The sequence below is a fragment of the Vulpes lagopus genome, chromosome 4 (assembly GCF_018345385.1).
Source record: "Vulpes lagopus strain Blue_001 chromosome 4, ASM1834538v1, whole genome shotgun sequence".
Lineage (NCBI taxonomy): Eukaryota > Metazoa > Chordata > Mammalia > Carnivora > Canidae > Vulpes > Vulpes lagopus.
Window position 1 is genome coordinate 107,447,317 of NC_054827.1, and position 24,654 is coordinate 107,471,970.

Here is a 24,654-nt window from a genome sequence, read left to right on the forward strand (position 1 = left end):
CTCCATGGTCCTGGCACACCTGCCCGTGGTTGCCCCCACTGCAGCAGGGAGAGGCCCGCAGCATCCCTAATAGTAGCAGCTGCCCACTGGGTGCCAAACCTCTGCACCCAAGCTTGCGATGAGCCATGTCATTGACCTAGCCAAGCTCATGGGCGACCCCAGACCTCTCCTGCATCTTCATGCCAGCAGCCCCTGGTCCCCTCTTTTCGTCTCTCTAACTCCTTCTTTGCCTTCCCTTCTCACTTCTTTGCCTTCCCTTCTCACTTTCCTCTCACGTCCTCTCTGTCTTCCTTCCACACAGCCTGTTTTAGGATGGAACTAAATTATCCTGTGTTCTTTAAACAAGGTGTTAAGTTTCCTGTTCTGAAGTTTTAGAAGCAAATGAATGGAATTTTTAGGCCAGGCTTTAAAAAAAAAAAACAAAAAAAAAAAACACCTCAAGCATCGGTGGCTTACAGAGATGGAAGAAGGATATTTTCTTTCTCTTTTTAAAAAATATTTTATTTATTTATTCATGAGAGACACAGAGAGAGAGAGAGGAAGAGACATAGGCAGAGGGAGAAGCAGGCTCCCTGCAGGAAGCCCGATGTGGGACTCGATTCCAGAACCCCAGGATCGCTCCCTCAGCCAGAGGTTACACGCTCAACCACTGAGCCACCCAGGCATCCCTGGAAGAATGATTTCTAAAGGAAAGCAAATCTAGCAAAATGTTCATCGTAGAATCTACAGGGAAAATAGATGGGAGTTCCCTGCAAAATTCTCTAAGTTTTCTGTATGTTTCAGAGTTTTCATGATAAAATGTGGTGATGGCACAGGAGGAATTGATGGCTTTTTGTCACTTTGAACTAATTCTGGTTGTGAGGAGGACTGGGACAGTGGCCTCAGTATAAGAAAAGGTTTCTTGTCTTCCTGGTGGAGTGTATTTGGAAGGGGGCGAGCTCCCCAGTGTTGGTGTCTCTTTCGGAAAGGAAATCACGCAGGGGCTTGCCCAGGACTGACAGTCCCCAGGCATCCTCGAACAAAGCTGAGCAGAGGCAGACATTCAGCTGTTGGCTTTGCAAGGAGCCTCCCCAAAAGCTTTCACCTCAGGCAAGAGAATATGAGAACGGTTGCTCAGGTCCCTTCCTAAGAGAAATAGCCATAGGCTGGATCACCTTCGGAGAACCCCGTCTTGTTCACTCTCTCACTATCTGTTGGCCACATCACCCCAAATTATAGGCAGTGCCTCCAGCCACATGAGTCAGAGAACCAGCCCCATCCCTGGGACTGGAGGTCCTGCTGCAATAGATGACAGTGGCATATTTGGCCAGGCATGTTCGGGAAAGCTTACAGTGTTGTATTTTCTGCTGCTGCTGCTGCTGCTGCTACCAAATTTCAGTGCTCAGTTGAGCTGCCGTCTGGATGCTTTCTCTGAGCTGTACCTCCTCGGACGAATTGTCCTCTGATGACAGTCCTATGGAGCCAACTCCAGCAGTAATCTATGCCTTGGGGGAGGGCAAGCCATAAACTCTGCTCCTTGACACACGTGACATACGAGATCTCAGAGGGGCCTGCGCAGCAATACAACACAGCACACACACTACAGATTCACGAGGCTGACTTGTCAGAGCTTCCGATCACAAACAGCCTCAGCAAGCATTAGAGCAGACGGATAGCCCTACCATGGGAATCTTCACGGCATCTTTTTAAAAAGGGAGAGAGAGTATTTAGGTATTGACAAGCAATAATCTCCAAGCTATATTGATTGCTAAAGAGGAATAAATAGGGAGATGCAGAGGGGTGTGTATCACAGGTGCCCATTTGTGTGGTCAGAAATCTATGCCCACGTGGTCATGTGTGCAGGAATCCCTTTGGCTGGATGTATAAGAAACGTTATCTCCAGAGGTGAGGGCAGAGGCTGGCAAGGGTAGGATGAAGAATCCTATTCACTAGATACTATATGCTTTTTGTGATATTTGATTTTTTTTATTATGTGCATATTTTCTATTTAAAAAGATATACTTGGGGCACCTGGCTGGCTCAGTTGGAGGAGTGTGTGACTCTTGATCTCAGGGTTGTGAGTTCCAGCCCCACATTGGGTATAGAGATTACTCAAAAATAAAATCCTAGGGGCTCCTGGATGGCTCAGGTCATGATCACAGGGTCCTGGGATTGAGCCCCACATGGGGTTCCTGCTCCACAGAGAGTCTGCTTCTCCATCTGCTGCCGCCATCGTGCTCTCTCTCGTGCTCTCAAATAAATAAATAAATAAAATCCTAAAAAAAAAAAAAAAAAAAAGATATACTTACATCAAATAAGTAAAAACAAAACCAGATTGTCAAAACCACAGCCTCCAGACTGTGGTTTTTGAGCTGCTCAAGCTCACCCATGTACCCGCACAGGAGTCCCAGGTAATTAATCCAACACTGGGCCTGGAGGCATGAACTCCAGTTTATAGCAGTGAGGACCGGCTAAGGAGAGCCCTTCCCCCATAGCCAGCAGCAGGGTCTGTTCCGGAAGCCACACCACCACTGCCACCACCAATGCCCCCAGGGCAGTGTCCCTTAGGCATCTGCAGTTCTAATTTCTAATTTCCAGGCAACTGGTTTTGTAAAATAGGAGGAAAAGAGAGGAGAAAAATGCAGCCAGGTTGGGGTTGAGAGAGGAAGGTGTGGCCCTGTCGGTCAGTAAGGGGGTTTCCAAGTGGGCCTTTGGCAAGATTCCCTGGGGCTTACGAGGCTGCGGTCTCTCACATTCTGACTTGTGGGGACATTTAGACTTTGACTTTGATGACTGGGCTTCCTTCCCATCTTAGTTCTACCCGTGACTGGCTGTGGGACTGGGGACAACAAATTTTCTGAATTTCAGTTTTTCATTCAAAAGGTAGGAGGGGGCACCTGGGTGGCTCAGTCTGTTGAACACCCGACTCTTGATTTCAGCTCAGGTCCTGGTCTCAGGGTTGTGAGATTGAGCCCAATGTCAGGCTCTGCGCTGGGCATGAAGCCTCTTTGGGATTCTCTCTCTCTCTCTCTGCCTTCCTCCTTGTCCTCACTCCCCCCCCCCCCAACCAAAAAAAAAAAAAAAAAAAGAAAAAGAAAGAAAGAGAAAGAAAGAAAAGTAGGAGGGAATGTGGGGTGAGGGGATAATAATGCCGCTAAAGATGTCATAAGGTAATTGGGGCACCTGGGTGTTGAGCGTCTGCCTTTGACTCAGGTCCTGATCCTGGCGTCCTGGGATGGAGTGCCACATCAGGCTCCTCCCAGGACGCCTGCTTCTCCCTCTGCCTATGTCTCTGCCACTCCCTGTGTCTCTCATGAATGAATAAATAAAATCTTTTAAAAAAAATGTCATAAGGTGGTTGTTGAAAATAAGCTTTCAATGAACGTTACCTAGTTTAGTAAGATCATAGACTCTAAAGCCAGACTGGGTTGAAATCACATGTACTGGTTTTGTGAATTTGGAAAAAGTAGTTTAATGTCTGTGCCTCAGTTCATTCACCTGTAAAATGGACACAATAATAGTACCAGTGTGATAGGGCTTTTAGGAGATATAAATAAGTTAACACTTGTAAAATGCTTAGCCTAGTGCCTGGTCTGTAGTGATTTTTGAGTTGGATAAGCTCAACCTTTTTACTTTTCGTAATGAGGAACTGTGGTCCAGAAAGGGACTTATCCAAAAGTAGACTGTTTATTAGTGACAGAGCCAGGAGTAAAACCCAGTCTCTCAACTTCTAGTCTGGAATATTTTCCACTATTTACTTTAGGCCAGAATGTTTTCTTACATCCCAGCATAAAATTAGAAAGAAGTGAGGAAAAAACCTGTTTTGGACCAAATAAAACAACATCAGGTTCAAATTCAGTGTGTGGCCACAGCCAAGTTTCTTGACCTCCCTAAACCTACTCTTCTTTGGGAATAAGATGAGGATAAAAATCATGAACCTTGTTGTGGTAAGTGTAAGATGCCTGGCACAGAGCATTTCTCAATCAATGGTAATAATATCAATAGTGATTAACAACAGGTGATGGTGTAGTCAGGCTCAGGAGTCGCACATCTGTGGGTAGACTGTTCTTACTCATTCTTCCAGGGGCTTTCAAACTCACATGAGAAATCCCAATGTGGATAATTATTAATGACACAGCCTCATGTTGGTAGCAATTATTTTTTTTAAATTTTTTATTTATTTATGATAGTCACACACAGAGAGAGAGAGAGAGGCAGAGACACAGGCAGAGGGAGAAGCAGGCTCCATGCACCGGGAGCCCGACGTGGGATTCGATCCCAGGTCTCCAGGATCGCGCCCTGGGCCAAAGGCAGGCGCTAAACCGCTGCGCCACCCAGGGATCCCGGTAGCAATTATTTTTAAAACAAATTGAAAATGCAAGAATAAGCTAATATTGAGGGTAGGGAGGAGTTGGTTTTATGGCACGTGGCTAGGAAGTATCGTGGCAAACAAGGTTGGTTTCTAAGTTGGGTAATAATATTTCTGATCCAAAGTAAGTATGGTATCATCAGGAACATGCAAAGCAACACCACGGTGAGAAACAACTCCACGTCCATTTAAAGGGCTAAAATTTGGAACACTTGCTAATGATCAATTGCTAGTAAGGATGGAGCATCTGGCACCCTCATCCACTGCTGGCAGGATTGCAGAATGATAAAGCCACTTGGGAAAACAGTTTGGTACCTTCTTATAAAGTTGACCATAATCTTACTATATTAGTTATCTATTGCTGTCTAGCAAATTACTTCCAAATTTCATGGCTTAAAAAAAGTGTTAATTTTTTTTTTTTTTAAGAAGTCTCTCAGAGTTTCTCTGAGAAATTGGTCAGAAATTGGAACAGGGCACAATTTGGTCCACCATGTCAGGGTATGGCTGGAAGATAAAGCTGAGGATGAGAGCACTGGAGGGCTGGGCTACCCACATGTTTATAGATGAGGCTGGTGTTGTCTGGGAGCTGCTGTCTAGAATATCCTCACATGGGTTCACTATGTCTGGGTTGATTCCCCATATAAGCCTCCCAAAAGAGGAGAGAAGGGAGGGAGAGAGGGAGAAGGAGAGAGAGATGTAGAGAGATAGGGATAGGAAGAGAGAGAGAGAGAGAGAATACCTGAAAGTAGTTATCAAAAGAGTTATCAAGAGGCACCTGTGGCTCAGTGGTTGAATGTCTGCCTTAGGCTCAGGTCGTGATCTCAGGATCCTGGGATCAAGTTCTGCATCGGACTCCCTGCAAGGAGCCTGCTTCTCCCTCTGCCTATATCTCTGCCCCTCTCCCTGTGTCTTTCATGAATAAATAAATAAAATATTTTTTAAAAAGAGTTCTCAAGAGTTATCATATCTTACCCATTTCTAAACCCTCACAGTGGCTTCAACCTGGTAAATAAGCTTGTAATTAAGCAAGTGAATTTTTCAAAATGGGTGTTTTAACCTGTGAGATAGTTGATTTTATCTATCCCCTTGGCTGGGCCACAGTGCCCAGGCATGTGGTCATTATTCTAGATGTTTGTGTGAGGGTATTTTTGGATGAACTTCACATTTAAGTCAAGGAACTTGAATTAAAGCAGCTTGCCCTCCACCGTGTGGGTGGGCCTCATCCAATCAGTTGAAGAACTGAAGAACCAAACTTGACCAGCAAGAGGCAATTCTGGCAGCAGTTTTCAGACTTGAACTACAACACTAACCCTTCCTGGGTCTCTAGCCTGTCCATTCACCCAGCAGATTTTGGACCTGAAATCCTATATCACCATGTGAGCTAAGTTCTTGAAACAAATCTCATTCATTCGTTCTCTCACTCCCTCTCTCCATATGGAGAGAATATATACTCTTGGTTCTGCTTATCTAGAGGTGCCTAAGACTCATACAAGCTGGTTTCCAGGTATCATCAAAACCATGGGCTTCCTGTTTAGGAGTTTTTGCCCTTGGTTCAGAACTGAACTAGCATTTTCATTTAAAATAAAATATTTCCTGTGCACCTTCTTCATGGTAGACAATGCACCCCTATTATACAGCATTTCCACAGTGGCTGTAAAGCCTCATGGCAAGGTGGCAGTTCTCAGTGGTTGGTTTCTCCGAAGAGAACGGGAACAGGAGCCATTACATGGCTCATCAGTAATCTGTTGCAAAGAAGCTGTGCTCATCGGCGCAGAAGTAAATCTTTCATTACTGGAAAATGTGAATCAACTCAAGTGAAACAGGGTTCTGTCAGCTTATAAAACTTAATTATGTTTCTAACTCCATAAATTCACCCAAGTAAAGACGTTTGAGAATACCTAACTGCCAGTTTGAACTGACAGAAAATTAATTGTGAGGATGCAGACATATACAACATGTGAAGAAATGTCTGAATTTCTTAAGTGTGTCTCTCTTCCAGCAAGAGTGTGTGCTTCCTATTTCTGTGTCAGCTCAGCCTCAGAATGGCTCGGTGCCCTCTGCTACAACAAACCACGGAAAATTCTCAACTTTTGGAATAAGAGCATCCCCTGAAGAGGAGCACATGGAAGGGGAGAAGAAGAAATCAGTAGGTGGTGGCTGAAGTCCCCCGCCCCCCTTGTGGAGTTACAAAAAAAACTTGAGCATGAGGACAAAAGCTCCCTTGTTTTAAGCGCTTCCCCAGCTGCACTTCAACTAAATATATCCTGGGCAGAGTGTTTTCATTTCTCCACCCTTCTCCTGGAGCCAATCACAGGGTGACAAACAGCTCCGAGGCCCCCTGGGACTGGCACTGCAGAGGTACTGCCTTGGTTACAGGCTTCACCTTCCCTTCCAGCCCTAGGCCTGCTCTGTGGTTCCCCCAGAGGCTGCTGGGAGCCCAAGGCAGGCTGCCTGAGCCCTCTCTCTGCTCTAGGAGGCCTGCATGGGTTAACTCTGCGGCCTCTGTCAGGAATTCATGCACCACCTGGGCTGACAGCATGAATGACTCATTGTTTCCCCTCCTAACAACGTCTGAGGAGTGCTTCTTCTGAGGTGTCAATAACCCAGGCAAAGTAAGATTGTTTTTTTTCCCTTTCGACATAACCAATTTTCTGAAACTGAATATAGAACTGGAAATCTGGAGAGTGTGTTTCTTTTGCAGCCACCGTAGCCAAGGTTACTGCTTTGAGTTGGTCTGCAGGGACAAAGGATTTAAATTTACTGTCTCCAAACAGAAAGAGGCCTAAAGCCAGAGGTCCTTTTATTTATAGCTTGTGTGACAGTCCTATGACACAAAGCAAACTTGGTTTAAACCTCCCATCTGAAATAAATAAATAAATAAATAAATAAACCTCCCATCTGTCTAAACCGGTGGTCGGACTGGATTCAGTACTCGATTTTATATTATTCCCGCTTGGTATAAATGGAAATTTTGACTGATTGTTTCCCATGGCCAAATTGAAGACACACATGCATCGAAGCCCATACATGAGTCTTCCACACCCCCAATTCTAAAGCAGGGTATTAATGATCATGCCCTACCTCACATTTCCCTGTATGGTGCCCTTCTTCAATGTCAGCAAGTTTTATGCTTCTTGGGAAACTGGACTGGTAGATTTTCCTGGACTGTGGGATATTTTGCCTTCCATAAGTACATCGCAGCCTCAAAGCTTGAGAGCCAGACTGTGCAGACATCGTACTACCTTTCTGCAAGTGTGTCACGTGCAACACATTTTGAACTCTTGTTTCACGGCCTCTTCCATCTACTTACCTACGGTTTAGGGATTTCTAGGAAAATATTCAAAAGGACGATGTAGAAAATGGAATAAATAGAAAGGCAAGGAAAAAAGTCCTGCAGATTCAGATATAGGTTCTCACTGAAATCTGGGAGGTTAGCACTCAGCAGTGTTTTCTTCATCAAGTTAAGTAACAGCCCTGAAGAGAGTCCAAGTCAGTTTGACTTAGAACAAAGACAAGGACAGATGGTATTGAAGAAAAGAAAATATGCATAAGATATGAAGATTACATAGGATGATTAATAAAATGGCAGTAGATGCCCTCACTGTAATTGACATCAATCAGTTCACGTATTCTTCAAATTTCTGCAGTAATAGGAGACCGGTTTGCTTTGGGCTGGTTTCCTGTGATTCACAGGGCTACTCCATGCCATGGATGGAAACTCATGCAGATCCCGAATGACAAAGAATACAAATAACAAAAATATTTCCCTCTCTTTCAAACGAACACTATAATTTAGCAAATTGAGGGTCTCTTCTTTGATTGTCAGTATCCTTAAAATAAAGTGAGGTATCAATATTTGCAATTACCCTTGTTGAAGCTAACAAAAACCTGCAAAGAGTAAATATTTCTCTGTTTTTGTAGACAGGACACAATTATTGCAGCATGCCTCGAGAAACAGCAATAATCAGAGCTTCAGCTTCTCACATCTAACCACAAGTAAATGTGTAGTTCTCTGAATGAGCCTGTTTTACATCACATACAAGAAATCTATTTGCCAACGAGCTTCCTTAGCTACTAAAGATTTTGTGGTCCTTGTGCCAACCACATAATCGAGCACGGCTGTTAAAATATCTGAAGGACTGTGATGGGATGTGGAGAATAAACAAACCCTACTACGTGCAATATGGTTTGGATTTTCTAACAGAGAAGGGAATTTAAATTTCTGGGCAGCTTCTAGGTGCTGAAAGAGGCAATTTATTTCCATTTCTCAGCAGTATAGCCACTTTCCACTCATCCTTACAGTCTTTTCAACAAAACACGGGTCTCAGGATGCCAGCTTTGCTTTAGGTCCCTTCTAGTAGGTGGAGGGTTCATTCAGCTTTTCTCAAGTCCAAAAGAAATGCAATTTGCATGGCCCATTGTTGTTTCTCCAAATGCATAGAACTTTCACAAATGTAATAGTCTCTGATGTACCCTTCCCCTGTAGAATCCGTGTTGTATACCCTTCACTTGTTTTTAAATAGGCCTGAAAGGAAAACTGGGAGTTTTAAAGGGCAGGATATCACCAGAATCCACTGGGAAGCTTTTTCTAACTGATCCTACCACCAACTACCGCCCCAGCAGCTCTACACATTTGAAAAGGACAGATATGGCCAGACAAAACACTAATTTAGTGGCTTTTAAATCCCAGGCACGGAAAAGGAGACAGAGGACTTGAGGTTTTCTTTTTTTTATGATGTCACAGCATGTTCGGTGGCTCCGTTTTATCACTTCATACTCAGTAATACCATTAAAAGACAGCAAACATCAAGGTGTTCAGAAAGATTCTCTACCCCATTAAGCTGTTCATTTACATTGTCAAACAATGTAAATCTAAGCTATGACAATTTAGGAGGAAATGCTAATTAAAAATCCTTCCTTGAAAACAGAAGCTCTATTAAACAACGTTTGTGACTTCTTTATATGGTTTTGTTATCTTGATCAGTTTTATGTGAGACAGAATATCAATATCCTCCTACTTTGTACGGCACTGGTGACTCTTACCTCACTGGTGTTTAGAGAGAAAAGGTAGTATTTGTTTGGATGCTCGTTGTGATATGTAAACACTGATTGCAACAGGACTGACAATTTTCTCTTATTAATAAGTTTTACAAAATAGCTCTCAGTTCTATCCAAACATTCTCTCTCTTAAAGTGCTGTGGACAGGGATCCCTGGGTGGCGCAGCGGTTTGGCGCCTGCCTTTGGCCCGGGGCGCGATCCTGGAGACCTGGGATCGAATCCCATGTCGGGCTCCCGGTGCATGGAGCCTGCTTCTCCCTCTGCCTGTGTCTCTGCCTCTCTCTCTCTCTCTCTCTCTTTGACTATCATAAATAAATAAAAGTTAAAAAAATTTTTTTTTAAAAAGTGCTGTGAATAATCTTTTGAAAACGAATTACCTGCATGAAGTGAACATTTTTTTGTTGTGTGTGTTCTATGCCCGTGGAGTCATCAAGAACAGAGCATAGGCACAAATTTTCCTCCCTGGCTTTTGCTAAGGTAATTGCTATAGGAATCTGAGTATCATGCACCCAACCCAACTGCAGCAAACAGCAGAAGAGATGCTCAGGGTGAAACTAGACGACTGGCTAAAGGTGCTAAATTGGAAAGTCTGTTTAAGTAGCTGGGTTAAAAAGTCTGGAATCTTAACCATTTGCTAAACTTTTTCTTCTTTCTTCCCTCGTCTCTTCAAATAGCTTATGAGTATCCACCCTACTGGTCAAAAACCCAAATATCTACAGTGGCCAGGAAGATAACATAAATAAACAAAGGTGTATTTAAGAAAAATAGAGACAGACATGCTTTATATGCCTAATCAACCCAGAGCCAACTCTTCTCTCCTACCACGAAACAGGCTCTCTCCCACTATCCTTGAAAGGTACATTAGTCTTGCTTCCCCTCTTTCGGTATTGAGAAGTATTTTACTCCAATAAAACATCAGTGTGTATTCTCTATAAATGATGCCTCATGCTTAGATTCAGTGGGAAAGCAATAGGGAGTGGCAAAGGCTGGGGCAAAGTGGGAAGCTCCTGTCCCAGCTACAGTGGCTGATCTCTGTACCAGGTACCTGCTCATGTGGAAACAGACCCAGGACGGCCACATGTTATTTTTAAAGAGAAGTCACAGACCCTGATTCGCATGTAAATCCAGATTTTAAATTGTGACCTGGAATTCACAAAAAAAATGTTTAAGAGTCAAACAAAATAGTTTGGTGGGCTGAATGAAGCCTATGATTGAGGTCCCAGATCTGCTCATCTACATACCCTGCTGTGAGGTGTTGGGGATTTAAGGATTTTTTTTGTTAACAGATCTTCAATCTCAAGAAGTTTACAAACTAATAAGTTAAAAAGGTGCGTGCCATACTGGGGGAAGTTACCGAGTTGTCCGGAGCCCAGGGGAGACCAAGTCAGATGCAGGCTAGTGAGCAGGGAGGCTGGTCAGGGAAGGATTCCAGTAGGAAGGTATGGCCGAGCTGCCTTGCTAGTTGAGCAAGGCAAGCAGAAACCTAGAGGAAGGTGGTCCAGGGTCAGGTATCACCACATACTAAGTAAGGCACCAATACCTTGGCTGAGCAACCTGAGCCTTTTTGTTACAGCTGAGGTAGATTAGTGGAGGTTTAAGAAAGGGGGGAGGGGAGGGAGGCCTTCCTGTCAGACGTCTCCAAGACTGCGTGTGTAATGAAGAGAGGGAAGACAGAAGAGTTAAGCCTGAACTCAAGAGTACAAGAGAGCCAGTTGTCTGTTTGGCAGTTCTTGGACACATTTATTTTCATGGTCTGGTGCTGCACGGAAATTCACTCAGCATCTGCTAGAAATTAGATGTAATTTCAAGGAAACCAGGAAGTAAGAATTCAAACCAAAATAGAAAACCTAGGTCTCGGCATTAGGTAATGCTGCTCCTGCCTTCCTACGATTTGACTCATTATTGTGTCTGTGGAAATAGTGGGCTAGTGAGGTGAAAATCTGAACCCAAGCCGACTCTGATTGGAAGAGCTGACCTGAGTTGTCTCTGTAGCTTATGTCAGGGTAAAAATAAGTCTAAATAAATTTCCCTCACAGTAAGGGAAAGCGACCCTCTCCCTCCTTTCTTTCAGCCTTGACTTTAGAAAATTTATGATTGCAAATTGTCTGCCCCTTTGAGAAGTATGTAATCCTTTTTAAAAGCTAAATAAGCCTTTGCCAGCTTTACAATTCAGGAATGTCTTTCTCAAAAACGGAGGCATCTCTTTGAAATGGATCACCAAAAGGAAGATAGAATCCCTATTTCCCAGTTTCTGTGGGAGGGTGGGAGTTTAACTCAGGTTCCTTGTTCTAACTTGCAAATCTACCTCCAGTCATAAAGATGTTTACTTTTACCTTTGGATAATGCTAATTAGCTGATACAGAGTACCAGCTACCCACTGCCAAGGTGAGTTTAAGACGAACTAGGTGTGACAACTGGTGCTGTCAAGTCCTCTTACTTTAAAACTAGTTGTTTATTTTGAAAACAGGTACATAACAGGTCTATCTGCTGAGCTGTGCAAAAAGGTGAAATTTCTTCCTATCCTTCCCATCTCGCAACAGATTGTCGGTGATGCACATCCTATTTTGGCTTAATGCTTTCTTTATTCGATAACAAAACCGTTTTTTTCTCTCCTACTTGTGGAGAGATTTCTTTGGGTTGTCAGATTTTGAATGGTATTTCCCCAACAACCTGCCACCAAGGTTGGTTGGGTTTGTGTCTTCTAGCTCTCAGCTCTGGCAAGCATCTAAATGCCCTGATATAAGAGCCAGAAGTCTATTCACAACAAAGAGGAACGTATTTCAAGAAAAGAGACTTCCATGCGCCTCCCTGGAAGTGCTGCAATGAGGGGGCATCATGCACTCCCTGCAGTCTTTGCAGAGGCATTAAGGTTCCAGGGCAGGCTGGCTGAAATCCCCCTGCCAACACGGACTAGCTGTGCTGCTTCAGGCAACTTTTTTTTTCTCTTTTCTAAGATTTTATTTATTTATTCATGAGGGGCACAGAGAGAGAGGCAGAGGGAGCAGCAGACTCCCCGCAGGGAGCCGGATGCGGGACTCGATTCCAGGACCCCGGGGTCACGGCCCCACCGGAGGCAGGTGCTCAACCGCTGAGCCGCCCAGGTGCGCCTGGAGGCAACGACTTAACCCTAGTTTCCCCACCTGTAAAAGGGGAGCGAGGAGCTATCTCGGAGAACCGCCTCCTAGCCCGGTGCGTGCGAGAGTCGCAGCCTCAAGGTAATTAGGATTATTTAGCTACATTATTAGAAGATTTGTTACAGGCAGAGACACCTCTGGGACATAAAGATGACTAAAACCTAATTCCTATTCCCAGAGGCATTTACCATCTTATGATAATGGTACCAGGAGATTAATCTGGGTTTAGACTAATCTTTCAAGAAAAACAGGAAAATCAACAGGTATTTTATACGGAGAGCGGACACGGTGGGGAAGGGGGTTCCCTCGACCAAGCTCCCCCTAATTTTCTATGGTCTTTAACGCTGAGCGTCAGAGTCCAGTTGAAATCTGAAAAGGCTTCTTCCTGAGCTAGTTTAACAGGACAAAACCACCACCACCACCAGAATTCTTATCAAAAGACACGACCGTCTCCCAGCCTTGAAGCCCCGAGCCGTGTCACCGACAGGCTGAGCGGCCGTGGCTCACAGCGCCGGGGACTCCCCGACTTCTCTCCCATCCAGACAACCCAACAGAAAGGATTTTTGTAAACCTATAAGAGTAAATAAATATTGACATGGAACACTCTTGAAGCCAGCCATACGACGCTTGCTTTCCGCTAAGCTGAAGGCTGGTCAATGGGCTTTGTTCCGGGCGCATTAACACAGAGCTCGGAGGCCATCTTGGAAACAAAAGGCCTTCGGCGGCCGCGGGCGGAGGAGGCGGTATCCAGGCAACGGGAGGCGCGCGCGGCGCGGCGCGCAGCCGCACTCGGACGCACCCCCGCCGGCTGCCGCGTGGGCGGGGCTGTCCGGGCCGTGGAAAATTACCGCGGCTGCTCTTAAAGGCACCGCCACGTCTCCTACCCGCAGATCCTGCACTGGTGGTCATTGCAAACGGGAGGTCCCCGTTTTATCTTCCTAGAGGAAATAAAATGCAGTGCGAGGTCTCTAGGACTAGTCCATAATTAGGCAAATAATGTCGATACGAATTGGCTTCTTTATAACGAGGAAAGGGGAGAAAAAAACCCCTCCCAAACACTTGATATAGCTACTCTGGTGCAGGAAGAGCCACCAAACACCCAGGAACGGGACAAAAGGAAAAAAACTTAAGGAATAAAGTTACGCTGTCTATGCAACAGGTTTAAAAATGCCTGGGCTGTGAAGCAAAGTAAATCTATTTTTGACAGGTGCATTGACCAATCAGAACATACTAAAAATTACCAAAAAACCAAGATAAACGTGTCGAAGAGGCCACAAAATGGATTCAGCGTGGATCAGAAAACTTACTCTCTTTATGGATCAGTTTTTACAGTAGAATAAATAATCTATAAAAGATCTTTTCTCCTTCCTAGTCGTCAAAGAACTTTCTTCATGCGCGAGGCTTTTATGATTTACCAGTTAAGCGGTAGCTTATTGCTGCCTTACTTTTTCGAGAGAACCAATAAATGACATAATTCTCCTGGTTTTGGGCAACGTAAACATCGAGACTATATTCTACTGCACTCCGTGGCTCTGAATTTATTTCCCTTACCAAGCAGTATTTACTAGAGGCTGTCCTGGAAACCACGGGATGAAAAAGAAATACTGGTCTTGTAAAGTAAAGCTCTTGACATAATGCATGTCTGTTCAGTCCGTCCGTTTCAAAAATGTGAAAGATGGCTCTTTTCAGGCTGTTACTTCTCTTGGGGTTTGTTGGGTGCTAGTTGTCGTTTCTGCTGAAAAGTATCAGGGGCCTCATGCACTCCTGTGCTCAAGCTCTGACTGCAGACATGGCTGTGTCACAGTGATCTGGAAATGAGGTGATGTTCCAGTCTCACCATGTCTCTGGCAGATTGATTTTCTACTCCAGGACTGAGCCATTTCTCCCATGCTTCTTTGCCATATTAAGTCACTGCATTTTCACTCCAAGCCCTTTTTTAAAATGTCCCCTTTCTCCCCTAATGTAAATTCTCTCACATTCTAATCGCCACTTCTTAGTAATTTTTGACGGTCATTGGTTTGTTTTTCAGAACTCACAGCTGTGATATCTGAGTACTAAGGGATTTTTTTTTTTTTTTTTGCATGAGTTTAGACACGTAGGACCATGTTTAGCCTGTAATTCTCAAGTTGGGTGTTAAAGAAAGGAATGACACTTGTGACATGATCTTACTTTATAGAACCAGAGGGAAAACTAATGACATGTAACAAAAAGGTGTATCCTGTAGAGCTGCCATTCACTACCAAGCTGCAGGGGAATGTGACTTCGTGTCATGGGAAATGTTCCTTTGAAACAAAAATATGTGCAGTCGCTGTTGGTGTCTGCATTTTTGGCCTGCAAGATAATTTGCCAGTGCTAAGAGACTGAAATCTGAAAATGCCTGTTTCAGATCAGATGGTATTTCTAACTTTTAAAAATAGCCTTGTTGTGGAAAGCCTGGTCTGTAATAATACTAAATGGCGGCTGAGCTGGCAAGGGCAGGTGCCAGCACTTGGCAGTGGGGCTCCTATCTTTCCTCCGCAGGAAAGTGGCACTTTACAACCCCAACAGCAATTCAAGGTTTCTAACCACCCAGACCAGCCCTACTGCCCTACCCATGCTGAGACATAATTTCCTGTTACCTAAGACATACTTTGGAGAGACACCAGAGAGAGAAAATATACAGAAAATTCAAATGGAAAGAGTCCTATGATTTTCCCTCACAGATCTAATTCTACTATTAAGTGGCGAACAGTCTAAATTAGTGTAAATTAGAATCTAACTCTGATGGTTAAAATATAATAAAGGAGTTTTGGAAGGAAGCAGGGTTTTGAAATGTGTAAAAAAATTCTAGTAACCTGAGTTAGGAGATTTGGGTAGTTTATTTCATAAAGATGATAAGACTGCATGGTTCTTAATATTCTCTGTGAAGAATTAACTGGGTCTGAACACAGGAAGATAGAGTTTGGGAATTCGGTCTTTGCAGTAGGGTTGCCAGATAAAATATAGAACACCCAGTCAAATTTGAACTTCCGATAAACAATAATTTTTTTTTTTAGTAAAAGCGATATTTGGGGCATAACTACACTAAAAATATGTTTATGGGAAAATCAAATTTTTATTTGTTAAATCTGGCAGTCCTGCTTTGAGGGACTTGAAAGGGACACATTTAATGAGGTTTCTCCACCTGCATTCAAGTGGTAACCACTACCTAAAGCTCCCAGTTCAAGATGCCAGGCTGAGGTGTGAATGTGACACACACAGTGTACAACTCTGTTGCCCCAAATAAGTAACAGATGGCTATCACGTGCAGCCCATCAAAATACCGTGAGCACTTACTATTACCTTGTTCTATTCATGCAACAATTATTTATTGAGTGCCTGCTATGAGTCAGGCATAAATTCCAGGACAAGTAAGATGAACAAGGTAAAAATCCCTGCCTTTCAAGAGTTCTTATTTTTGTTAGGTGAACCAACAGGCAAAATGATAATTGCAATAAATGACTAGTGATCATGAGTTTGGTCAGAGATCCATGGGGACATCATTTATCTGACAAAGGCAGGCTAAAAACAGGAAGGCTTCAAAGGGGAAGTGCTTTCGGAAGGCAGCTATGCTCACTACCAAAACACCAATGTGAAGAGGAAATGACTCTGAATGATGGAGACAAAGTGACCAAAGAAGGAAAGAACATTAGTGGAAGATACTGCATATCCAAAGGCAAGAAGTTTGCAGAGACTATGGCTTTTTAAAAAATTCTATGTAACAGGACAAAACAACAATGATTACAAAAACAGTAACAAGTCAGATGTAATTGGAGCTACAAGAGAGTTTGCTGGGAATGTCTGATAATATAGAGTGGGGCAGGATTAGTAAGAAGTCTGCAAGAGCTCAAACTCTCCTTTGGACAACCAGAATAGGATCAGGGCAGTGGTGGGAGAGACTCATTCCAGACCTTTTCAATTCATTCCTTCAAAAGAAAAAGAAAGGGTGTGTGTATGTATATCATCTTAGGCTGGATCCTTGGAACATAAAAATGAATACCACATCAGGATGCGTGGGTGGCTCAGCTGGTTAAGCATCCCACTCTTGGTTTTGGCTCAGGTCATGATCTTAGGGTCCTGAAATGGAGCCCTGCATCAGGCTCTGTGCTCAACATGGAGTTTGCTTGTCCCTCTACTTCTGCTCCTCCTCTGCTCGCTCTTTCTCTCAGATAAATAAAATATTTTTAAAAATGAATATAATATCAATCCTAGCTTCTAGATGCTCTTGGTTTTCTAGGGAAACCAGTCTCATAGTTCTATTCAATACAATGGGGTGAATTACATTCAAAATTCAGGGGCAACCCAGGAAGTATGAAGGAAGAAGAAACTGGCTGGAAATGGAGGAAGAGGGCCAGTCAAGGCTTCCCAAAAGAATAGATGCTGGAATTAAGGTTTTTCTTTTTCTAATTTAAAGAAATTTAATATTTTATACAGTCATTTTCCCAATTGAACAAAGATATATATGGTGAAAAGGAAATCTTTCCTTGCTCAGACCCTTGACTTCCCATCAGAGGCAACCACCACCACTCCATCAATATAAATATAAATGTACTGTCTCTCTGTGGTGGTTTTCTTTTTTTTTTTTTTTTTTTTTTGACAAATGGAGGTATCTTCTCAACTTTTTTACATCTCAATTTTTTCATGTAACAATATAGTTTGGAAATCAGTACTTGTAGAGCTACTCACTTGTTTTTAATATCCCCATGTATTTCCTAGCAGGGATAAATTAAAATTTTGATGCTAGTGCTCCATTGGACATGTCGGGTTTTAATATCTTTTTGTTATTAGAAATAGTATTTTTATGCACATTCCCTTTTTGCCCATGGGTGAGGATCTCTATAGCATACATTCCTGCAAACAGAATTCCTGGATCCACAGGTTGGTGCATTTAAATTCTTATTGTTTTTGTAAGAATTTCCCTTTGAAGGAGTTACAATTTATACTTTCATCATCAGGATATTAAAGCTTGGGTGTTGATGAATGAATAGGAGTTTGCCAGACAGATAAAAGAGCTAAGGGTACATTTAAAGGGAAAACTGGGACAAGGAATAGTAAGCACTTAGAGCACTAGGCGGGATGCTGACTGGTCTGGTCAGGAAGCAACTAGCCAAAGGAGAATGAGGAACTGAGTGCAGGCAGAGGATGGGTTAAGCAAGTAGAGGGGTTAAAAATCAATGCCTTCTATTGAGAGCTTATTTGGGCCAAGCACTGTGCTCAGTACTATGTACTGACCATCATTTAATTCTCAAAGAAGGAGATAGCCCCCATTTACAGGGAAGGAAGCTGAGGCCCAGACATGGTACTCTGCCTAAGGTCACATAGTTTGTAAGTCACAGAACTAGAACCCAACTCCAGTCTCTTCTGACTCCTAAGCCCCAGTTGTTAATCACTGCACTATGGAGCCTTGAAAGAATGAGAACTTTAGGCAATTAAATATGAGAACAGAGGAGATTTGGTGGGGGGGGGGGGGGGGCGGGGAACTAAAAGGTAATGAATAATGCCTTGGTCAGCAAGGTTCTGTCAACCTTGGCCCTGCTGGAATGTGCCAATACAGTAGTGTAGACTCTAGGGCCTGAAGTCCGGGACACAAGACAACCTGGCTCCCCTCTATTATTTCTGGCAGGGCTGACTCAAGGGGCAAGTTGACAAGACCTCTACCTTTCATAGCTGGACACTAACTGTACCTGACAGTGGAATCTGGATGTTTTCAAGATTAAAGAATATTAAATACTTTTTCAATGTTAAAAAAATATGTATTTCTTCTGCTTCTCCCCTTGCTTCTTCCTACTCCCACCCCCCTTCTTCATTTATATCAGTAGCAGATTTTAAACTTCAGCTCCAAGAAGACAGGTTTCTAAGAGCTATATAGCTCCCAAAAGCTGCTCAAAGTCAATTGTCCCTTAAAAGAACTAAAATGTAAAATATTCATCCATTTGCTGTCTTGGATATCATCTATGAAATCCGAATGATAAAGCAAGAAAAATCTAGAGCTGTTTTTGAAAGGATTATAGTGAATGAATCTCTAATTACAGGTTTTAATTTCAGATACACAGCGCTGATATAACTAAAAAAATCTTTGCGTGTTTATTGCCATTTATATGTAGAATCAGACCATGAAGTAGGTGGTGTCAAAAAATGATAGTCTCGAGATAAACCTCTGCATGGGGTACTGTCACCAAAAGGAAGACTTCTAGAATAATAATGATTGCCATGTATGGTAGCTCTTCAAGTCCCAAATCTATTTGAATAAATATTCTTAACACACTGTGTTCCCTCTTCTAGTAGAATGGATCTTATTCCAAGTTTAGTAATTAGGACGTCATTTAAAGAGAGACTAGGGGGGCGCCTGGGTGGCTCAGATGGTTAAGCACCTGCCTTTGGCTCAGGTCATGATCCCAGGGTCATGGGATGGGACAAGCCCTGTGTCATCCAGGTTCCCTGATCAGCGGGGAGTCTGCTTCTCCCTCTGCCCCTCCCCCTGCTCATGTTCTCTCTCTCGGTATCTATCTCAAATAAATAAATAAAATCTTAAAAAAATAGAGAGACTAGGGCAGTTTACAGGATGGGGTGATTAAAATGGATATTGCCCTAGGAAAGAGTGTCCTATTCTCTGAGGTAATTTTGAGATGCTCACGGAATCGCTGCTGATTGATGCGTATCCGTTATTCATACATTTGTCTTACTCCTTTTTATTTTTGGTATTCTCTTTTTGTTTTAAATTTTTATTTATTTATGATAGTCACAGAGAGAGAGAGAGAGGCAGAGACACAGGCAGAGGGAGAAGCAGGCTCCGTGCACCGGGAGCCCGACGTGGGATTCGATCCCGGGTCTCCAGGATCGCGCCCTGGGCCAAAGGCAGGCGCCAAACCGCTGCGCCACCCAGGGATCCCTATTTTTGGTATTCTCTAAATGATTTTTAGAGAGAAGGATGTCCGTAGCAAACAATTTAATTTTGATAGAACAGACTACACAGAATGGTTTCCTGGTAAGGAGTATCTGAGTATCATTACACTGATCTAGAGAAACCTTAAAACTACTGTGCTTGTCACCTGGCTTCCAACAGAGCTGTTTTTCCTGTCCCTGTGGATAAAGGTCTAGCAGCTATCCACAACAACTGGAAATAACTAACAAAATGATGATATGTGATGGTTAGAGATTTTACACCAAAAGAGCCTACATTCCCTTAGTTCATTAATTTTACGAGAACTACATAGTTGATATACTTGTCTCGTTCTGGAAAGAAAACTTCAGCAATGAATTTCTTTTGTGTCACGTCTACACACAGGAATGAAGTAGTTACGAGGAAAAGAGGTTTCTGTGTTTTTAACAGGTTGACAGCAAAAGGACTCCTTTTAAATATTTAACTTAAACATCCAAGTCTGGAACTTGTTAGACACACATCCCTATCAAAAATAATACACCAAGAATAAATGACTTATTAACGGAAACAAATAGATTTAGAGGAGAGCAATGAAAGTACAAGAGATGGGATGTAACCTCAAGTGGCATGCTGACGTACAGTAATTAGAACGTTCAAGATGGAACACCATTAACTCACTAGTTTGGGGGGTCAAATATGTACCAACAAACCTGAAACTTTATTTTACAAAATCTTAAAAGCTTTTTTTGCGAAGTATTCGTGTCCACATTACTTACAGGGGCAAAAATTGGCAAACAAATTTAGCGTACAGTAGTAAGAATATAGTTAATGGTTAATTCATCTGATAGAATATTATGCAGGCTCTAAAAATCATTAACATTCTTGACATAAGAAGATGTTCCGTATATAAGCTAAATATAAACCCTGGATTACAAAGTGAGATACAGTGTTACTTTAAGACAAATACAATAATACAATTTGCTTAATAGTGGCTTTCCTTGATGATGGCGTTCTGGGTGATTTTTTTTTTTCTTTGTATTTTTCTGTACTTGTCATGTTTTCCATTGGGCATAATTTGCTTTAGTAATATAAACTAAAACAATGTATTTTTAAAAGAATTGTTAACACAACATAATGTCCCCCAAACAAACTTAAATCTATGCCTAGAAAGACACGTATCTCTGAATTATTGGAGTACAGATTCTTTTAATTTTCTTACTGCTTTTCCAGATTGAAAAAAAAAATTGCTACAATGATACTTTATTCTAAAATTAAAGTACATTTTCTCCTTTCAACAGGAAGGCAGTGTTAATGAAATTCTTGGCAAACAACTTATGGCCTGGGAATATACCAATTCTTGTGCTCAGTGATATTTGCAGAAAAAGTTTCCCAAGATCTGAATCGTGTGTACCAAAGGGAGACAAAGAAGTGGTTAATCACTGCAGAATATAAAAACTAAACGGAGCAGGCTTCTTTTAACGACATGGTATTAAGTAAGCTGCAATCTTTTCGCAGGCTGAAGGGAGAGAAGAGGGTCCTTATCCCCCTACATTAAAGGATCCTTTGGAAACAGTCCAGCCCCCCCCCCCTTTTTTTTTTTGCAAAATGATGGCAGTGAAACCTTGGAAGGCATGGATACAAAAATGAATGGCTGAAGGGAAATGCTCTCGAATCCATGTTAGGGTCAAAAATCTGCATTTAAACCTTAAAATAAAAGCCTTGAGTATTCTTTTCCCCTCTTGACCATATTATGCAGTTTCTAGCCTGTCCCTTAAGAGCGACAGTTTTGATCACAGCGCAAGTGTCAAAAACCCTGCCAGACAGAGGAAACCCTAAGGGCGCCCCTGTAAACAGCGGTGTCTTTCCTGAGCTGTCACTGTAACATGCCCTCGTGGTGGTGGTGGTGGGGGGGGGGGGGGTCCCTTATTACATGAAGAAAGTTTTGCTAATTAAACCTCCCAAAGCTTTGAGAGTCAAGTTTTAGTATTTAAAAACGACTCCCACCCTCCATATAAAAACAGTCACATCATTTCAGTCTTGCTAAATGACCTCACAAGTCACCCAGAATGAGGGCATCTGAAATGCAAACGAGACGGCATATTTATGCACAAAACCAAGGACAAACGTCTGTTTTAACCTAAATATACCATCGCAACCAGCATGACTTGCGCTCACTATTTTTACCCACACTGGCTCCTCTGCGCCTCAACCTCCCGTCAAATCACCCGGTGAGTTGGGAAAACCCAGCCCCGGGCAACTGTCGGGGCCGAGGCCGAAGGGCCGGCGGCTGCAGCGCTCGGGGCTCTCGGCGCTCTCGGCCTCCCTCCCCCGGGACCCGGCAGGCCACGGGCTTACGCGCGGAGGCGGGCTCCGGGGGGCCGGCGGCGCGGCGAGCACCGGGGGCTCTACTTGTCGGCAAGCCCAATTTAAACAAAAGAATAAAAAACAACAGGGTTGAGGTTCTAAGCGGAACAAAGGCGGAAGCGCGCGGCGCTGCGGGGAGGAGGGGCCGCACCTGGGCCGGCCAGGCGCCCAGGCTCTACCCGCCGCCCCTCGCCGCCCCTCGCCGCCCCGGGAAACGCCCGGACAAAGCCGGCTCTGCTGTCCCAGGCCGCGACAGCTGCAAACACAGGGACAAACCAACCCCGAGCAACCTCCAAAGCAAAAAAAAAAAAACCAAAACCCAAAAAACAGAACCCTAAGACAGCGGGACAATATCTGGGAAGCGGGCCGGCAGCTTCGTGCACAAGCGCAGCGAAGACCCCGCGGCCCGACTCGGCCGGACCGCCCCCGCCCCGCCGCGCGGACGCCGCCGCCCTTTAAGGGACCGACGGCCTCAAGGGCACCAGGAGGCCCCGCCCCCGCCGCCGCCGCCGCCATCTTGTTGTTTTCTGCGGTCCCTCCCGGCCGCGCACGTGGCGCGTCGCACCGGAAGCCGAGGTGCCGCCCCCACTTCCGGCCAGACCGGTTCCAGCCGGCCGCGGCCCGCAGACGCGCGACTGCCCCCTGGCGGCCGGCCGCTCCCGGCCGCGCCCGCCGCAGCCGCCATTTCCTTCGCCGCCGACCGCACGTCCGCGCGCGCAGCCAGTCCGGGCGCGTGTGGGCGGGGCTCCGGCGTGCGCAGGGTCCCGTGCGCCCACGTGACGCTGGGGTTCAGCCGGGGTCACCTGCGTCTTTGCATGTTTGAGCCGCCAGCGCCGTGGGGTTGCCTGGGGTCGGGGCGGGGGCGGGGGCGGTACCTGGTGATCCGGGCGCGAGGTCTCTGAAACTGGAGCCTCCCCTGGTCGGTGGCGAGACGTGGCGGCCCTGGACCCCGCGGGCCCCGGGGTGGGGGTGGGTGGGGGCGCCGGCTCGCGGGCCCGGGGCGTCCCCGCCGTCCTAGCTGCCGTCCGTCCGCGTTTCTGGAGCGAGTGGCACGAAGGAGCCCGCGCCCTTGCCGCGCCTTCCCCGACCTGCACAGCAGCCCTTGCGATGGGAGTTGCTCGGTTCGTTAAGACACGAAAGCTGGGCCCGGAGAGTGACTCGCCCCAGGGAGAGTCACGGAGAGGCGGGCTCCCCGTGGGGGGCCGCGCAGGACTGCACCCCGCGACCCCGGGGTCGTGCCCGGGGCTAGGCAGGCGCTCCCCGGGCCCCACCTGCCCGCCCAGGCTTTCCTGGGGCCAGCGCCGCGCCCAGCACTGGCTGTAGGTATTCTTGGGATTGTCTGATGTAACCTTCCCCCGCCGCTGTTGTATGAAGAGGAACATCAGACTCTCCACGAGGGTCGAATGCTAACATCGGTGCAAAATGGTGCAGGGTTATGTGTGCTTTTGCTTGTACCATATATGCGTAAAATTTCCCTGGAAGGAGATCAAAAAGTTTTTTTTTTTTTTTTTAAACCTCCAAGGAAAGGAAGTGGGTCCCTGCGGGGCACTGAGTTGGGAACCTTTGTCTATAAATCTTTGTGACTTGTGATTTGCAATCAAATGAGTCTCGCTTATTCCAAATAAACGGTTAAAAATCATACTCAGAACGGCATTAGGAGCAGAAATCAGAATTCGAATTCAGGCCTGGCTGGCTGCGGGTTATATTCCATGTGCTCCATTGAGACACGGGAAAAACTGAAGCACAGGGACGCCTGGGTGGCTCAGGGCGTGATCCCGGGATCGAGTCCGGTCCGGAGCCTGCTTCTCCCTCTGCCTGTGTCTCTGCCTCTCTCTCTCTCTGTATCTCTCATGAATGAATAAATAAAATATTTTTAAAAAGTGAAGCATAAAATGCTCCATAAATTTGAGGCATTGTTATTAACAATGAAATTGTCATTTCTTAGGGATTTCGTTTCTGTTTTAAACCTTGGAACGAAAAAATAAAATAAACCTTGGAACAATGACCGTGTCTAATTCTGGTCTCTACGTGACACACTGTATGGTGCATAACATTGATCTTATTTTCATTACTAATAACAGCAATAAAATGACCATAAAATAGACCCTAAATGTACTGTCTAGCCTCAGAGGAATATTGATGTGTAATTAATTGATAATTGCAAAGAGATTTGAGCCTTTTTAGTGAAGATGAATGTGGAAAGACAAAGTGCTCTTATTCCCAAGATTGATCATTGTGAAAAATTTTATCGGTTGTATTTATGTGTCTATTAGGTTCAATTTACAATTAAATATGTATAAATGCTCCTTATTTTTACACAGATCTATACCCTAAAACATACTAGTTCCTGGGTTGGGAGACTGTCATTCATTCTGTCACTCTTCATTGGGAATTCCAAGGGCAATTTAGGGCTCTGTGACTTTAGGCATATTTACTTAACCTCCCAGTGGTTCAATTTGCTCATCTCCTGAAACAGAGATCATTAAAGTGCTTGCTTCATAGGTTATTTGGGAGGGTATATTGAGTCAAGGTGTGTGCTGTACTTGGAATAGGGTTTGGCACGGAATCAATGGCAGATAAATCCTTAGAGAGATGGAGATAGAGAAATAAAGTTTTAGAGCAGTCAGAGGAGAAAGATAGTGATGTTTTGTGCCTAGAACTCTCATGTTGGGTAGGGATCATAAAGATTTGTGATGCCTGGGACGCCTGGGAGGCTTAGCCGTTAAGCGTCTGCCTTCAGCCCGGGGCGTGATCCCAGATCCAGGGATGGAGTCCGACATCAGGCTCCCTGCATGGAGCCTGCTTCTCCCTCTGCCTGTGTCTCTGCCTCTCTCTCTTTGTGTCTCTCATG

At 44.5% G+C, this 24,654-nt stretch overlaps 1 protein-coding gene across 1 annotated transcript; it reads right to left on the bottom strand.

Moving 5' to 3' along the window:
• Positions 1–2,128: 2,128 nt before the first annotated feature.
• LOC121489352 (translation initiation factor IF-2-like) lies at positions 2,129–23,187 on the bottom strand. Its single transcript, XM_041752315.1, has 2 exons — positions 22,679–23,187; positions 2,129–2,255 (listed from the first exon to the last, which is right to left on the bottom strand). Exons 1-2 carry the CDS (start codon positions 23,183–23,185, stop codon positions 2,232–2,234), a joined length of 531 nt encoding a protein of 176 aa, XP_041608249.1. The 5' UTR covers positions 23,186–23,187; the 3' UTR covers positions 2,129–2,231.
• Between the last annotated feature and the right edge of the window lie 1,467 nt (positions 23,188–24,654).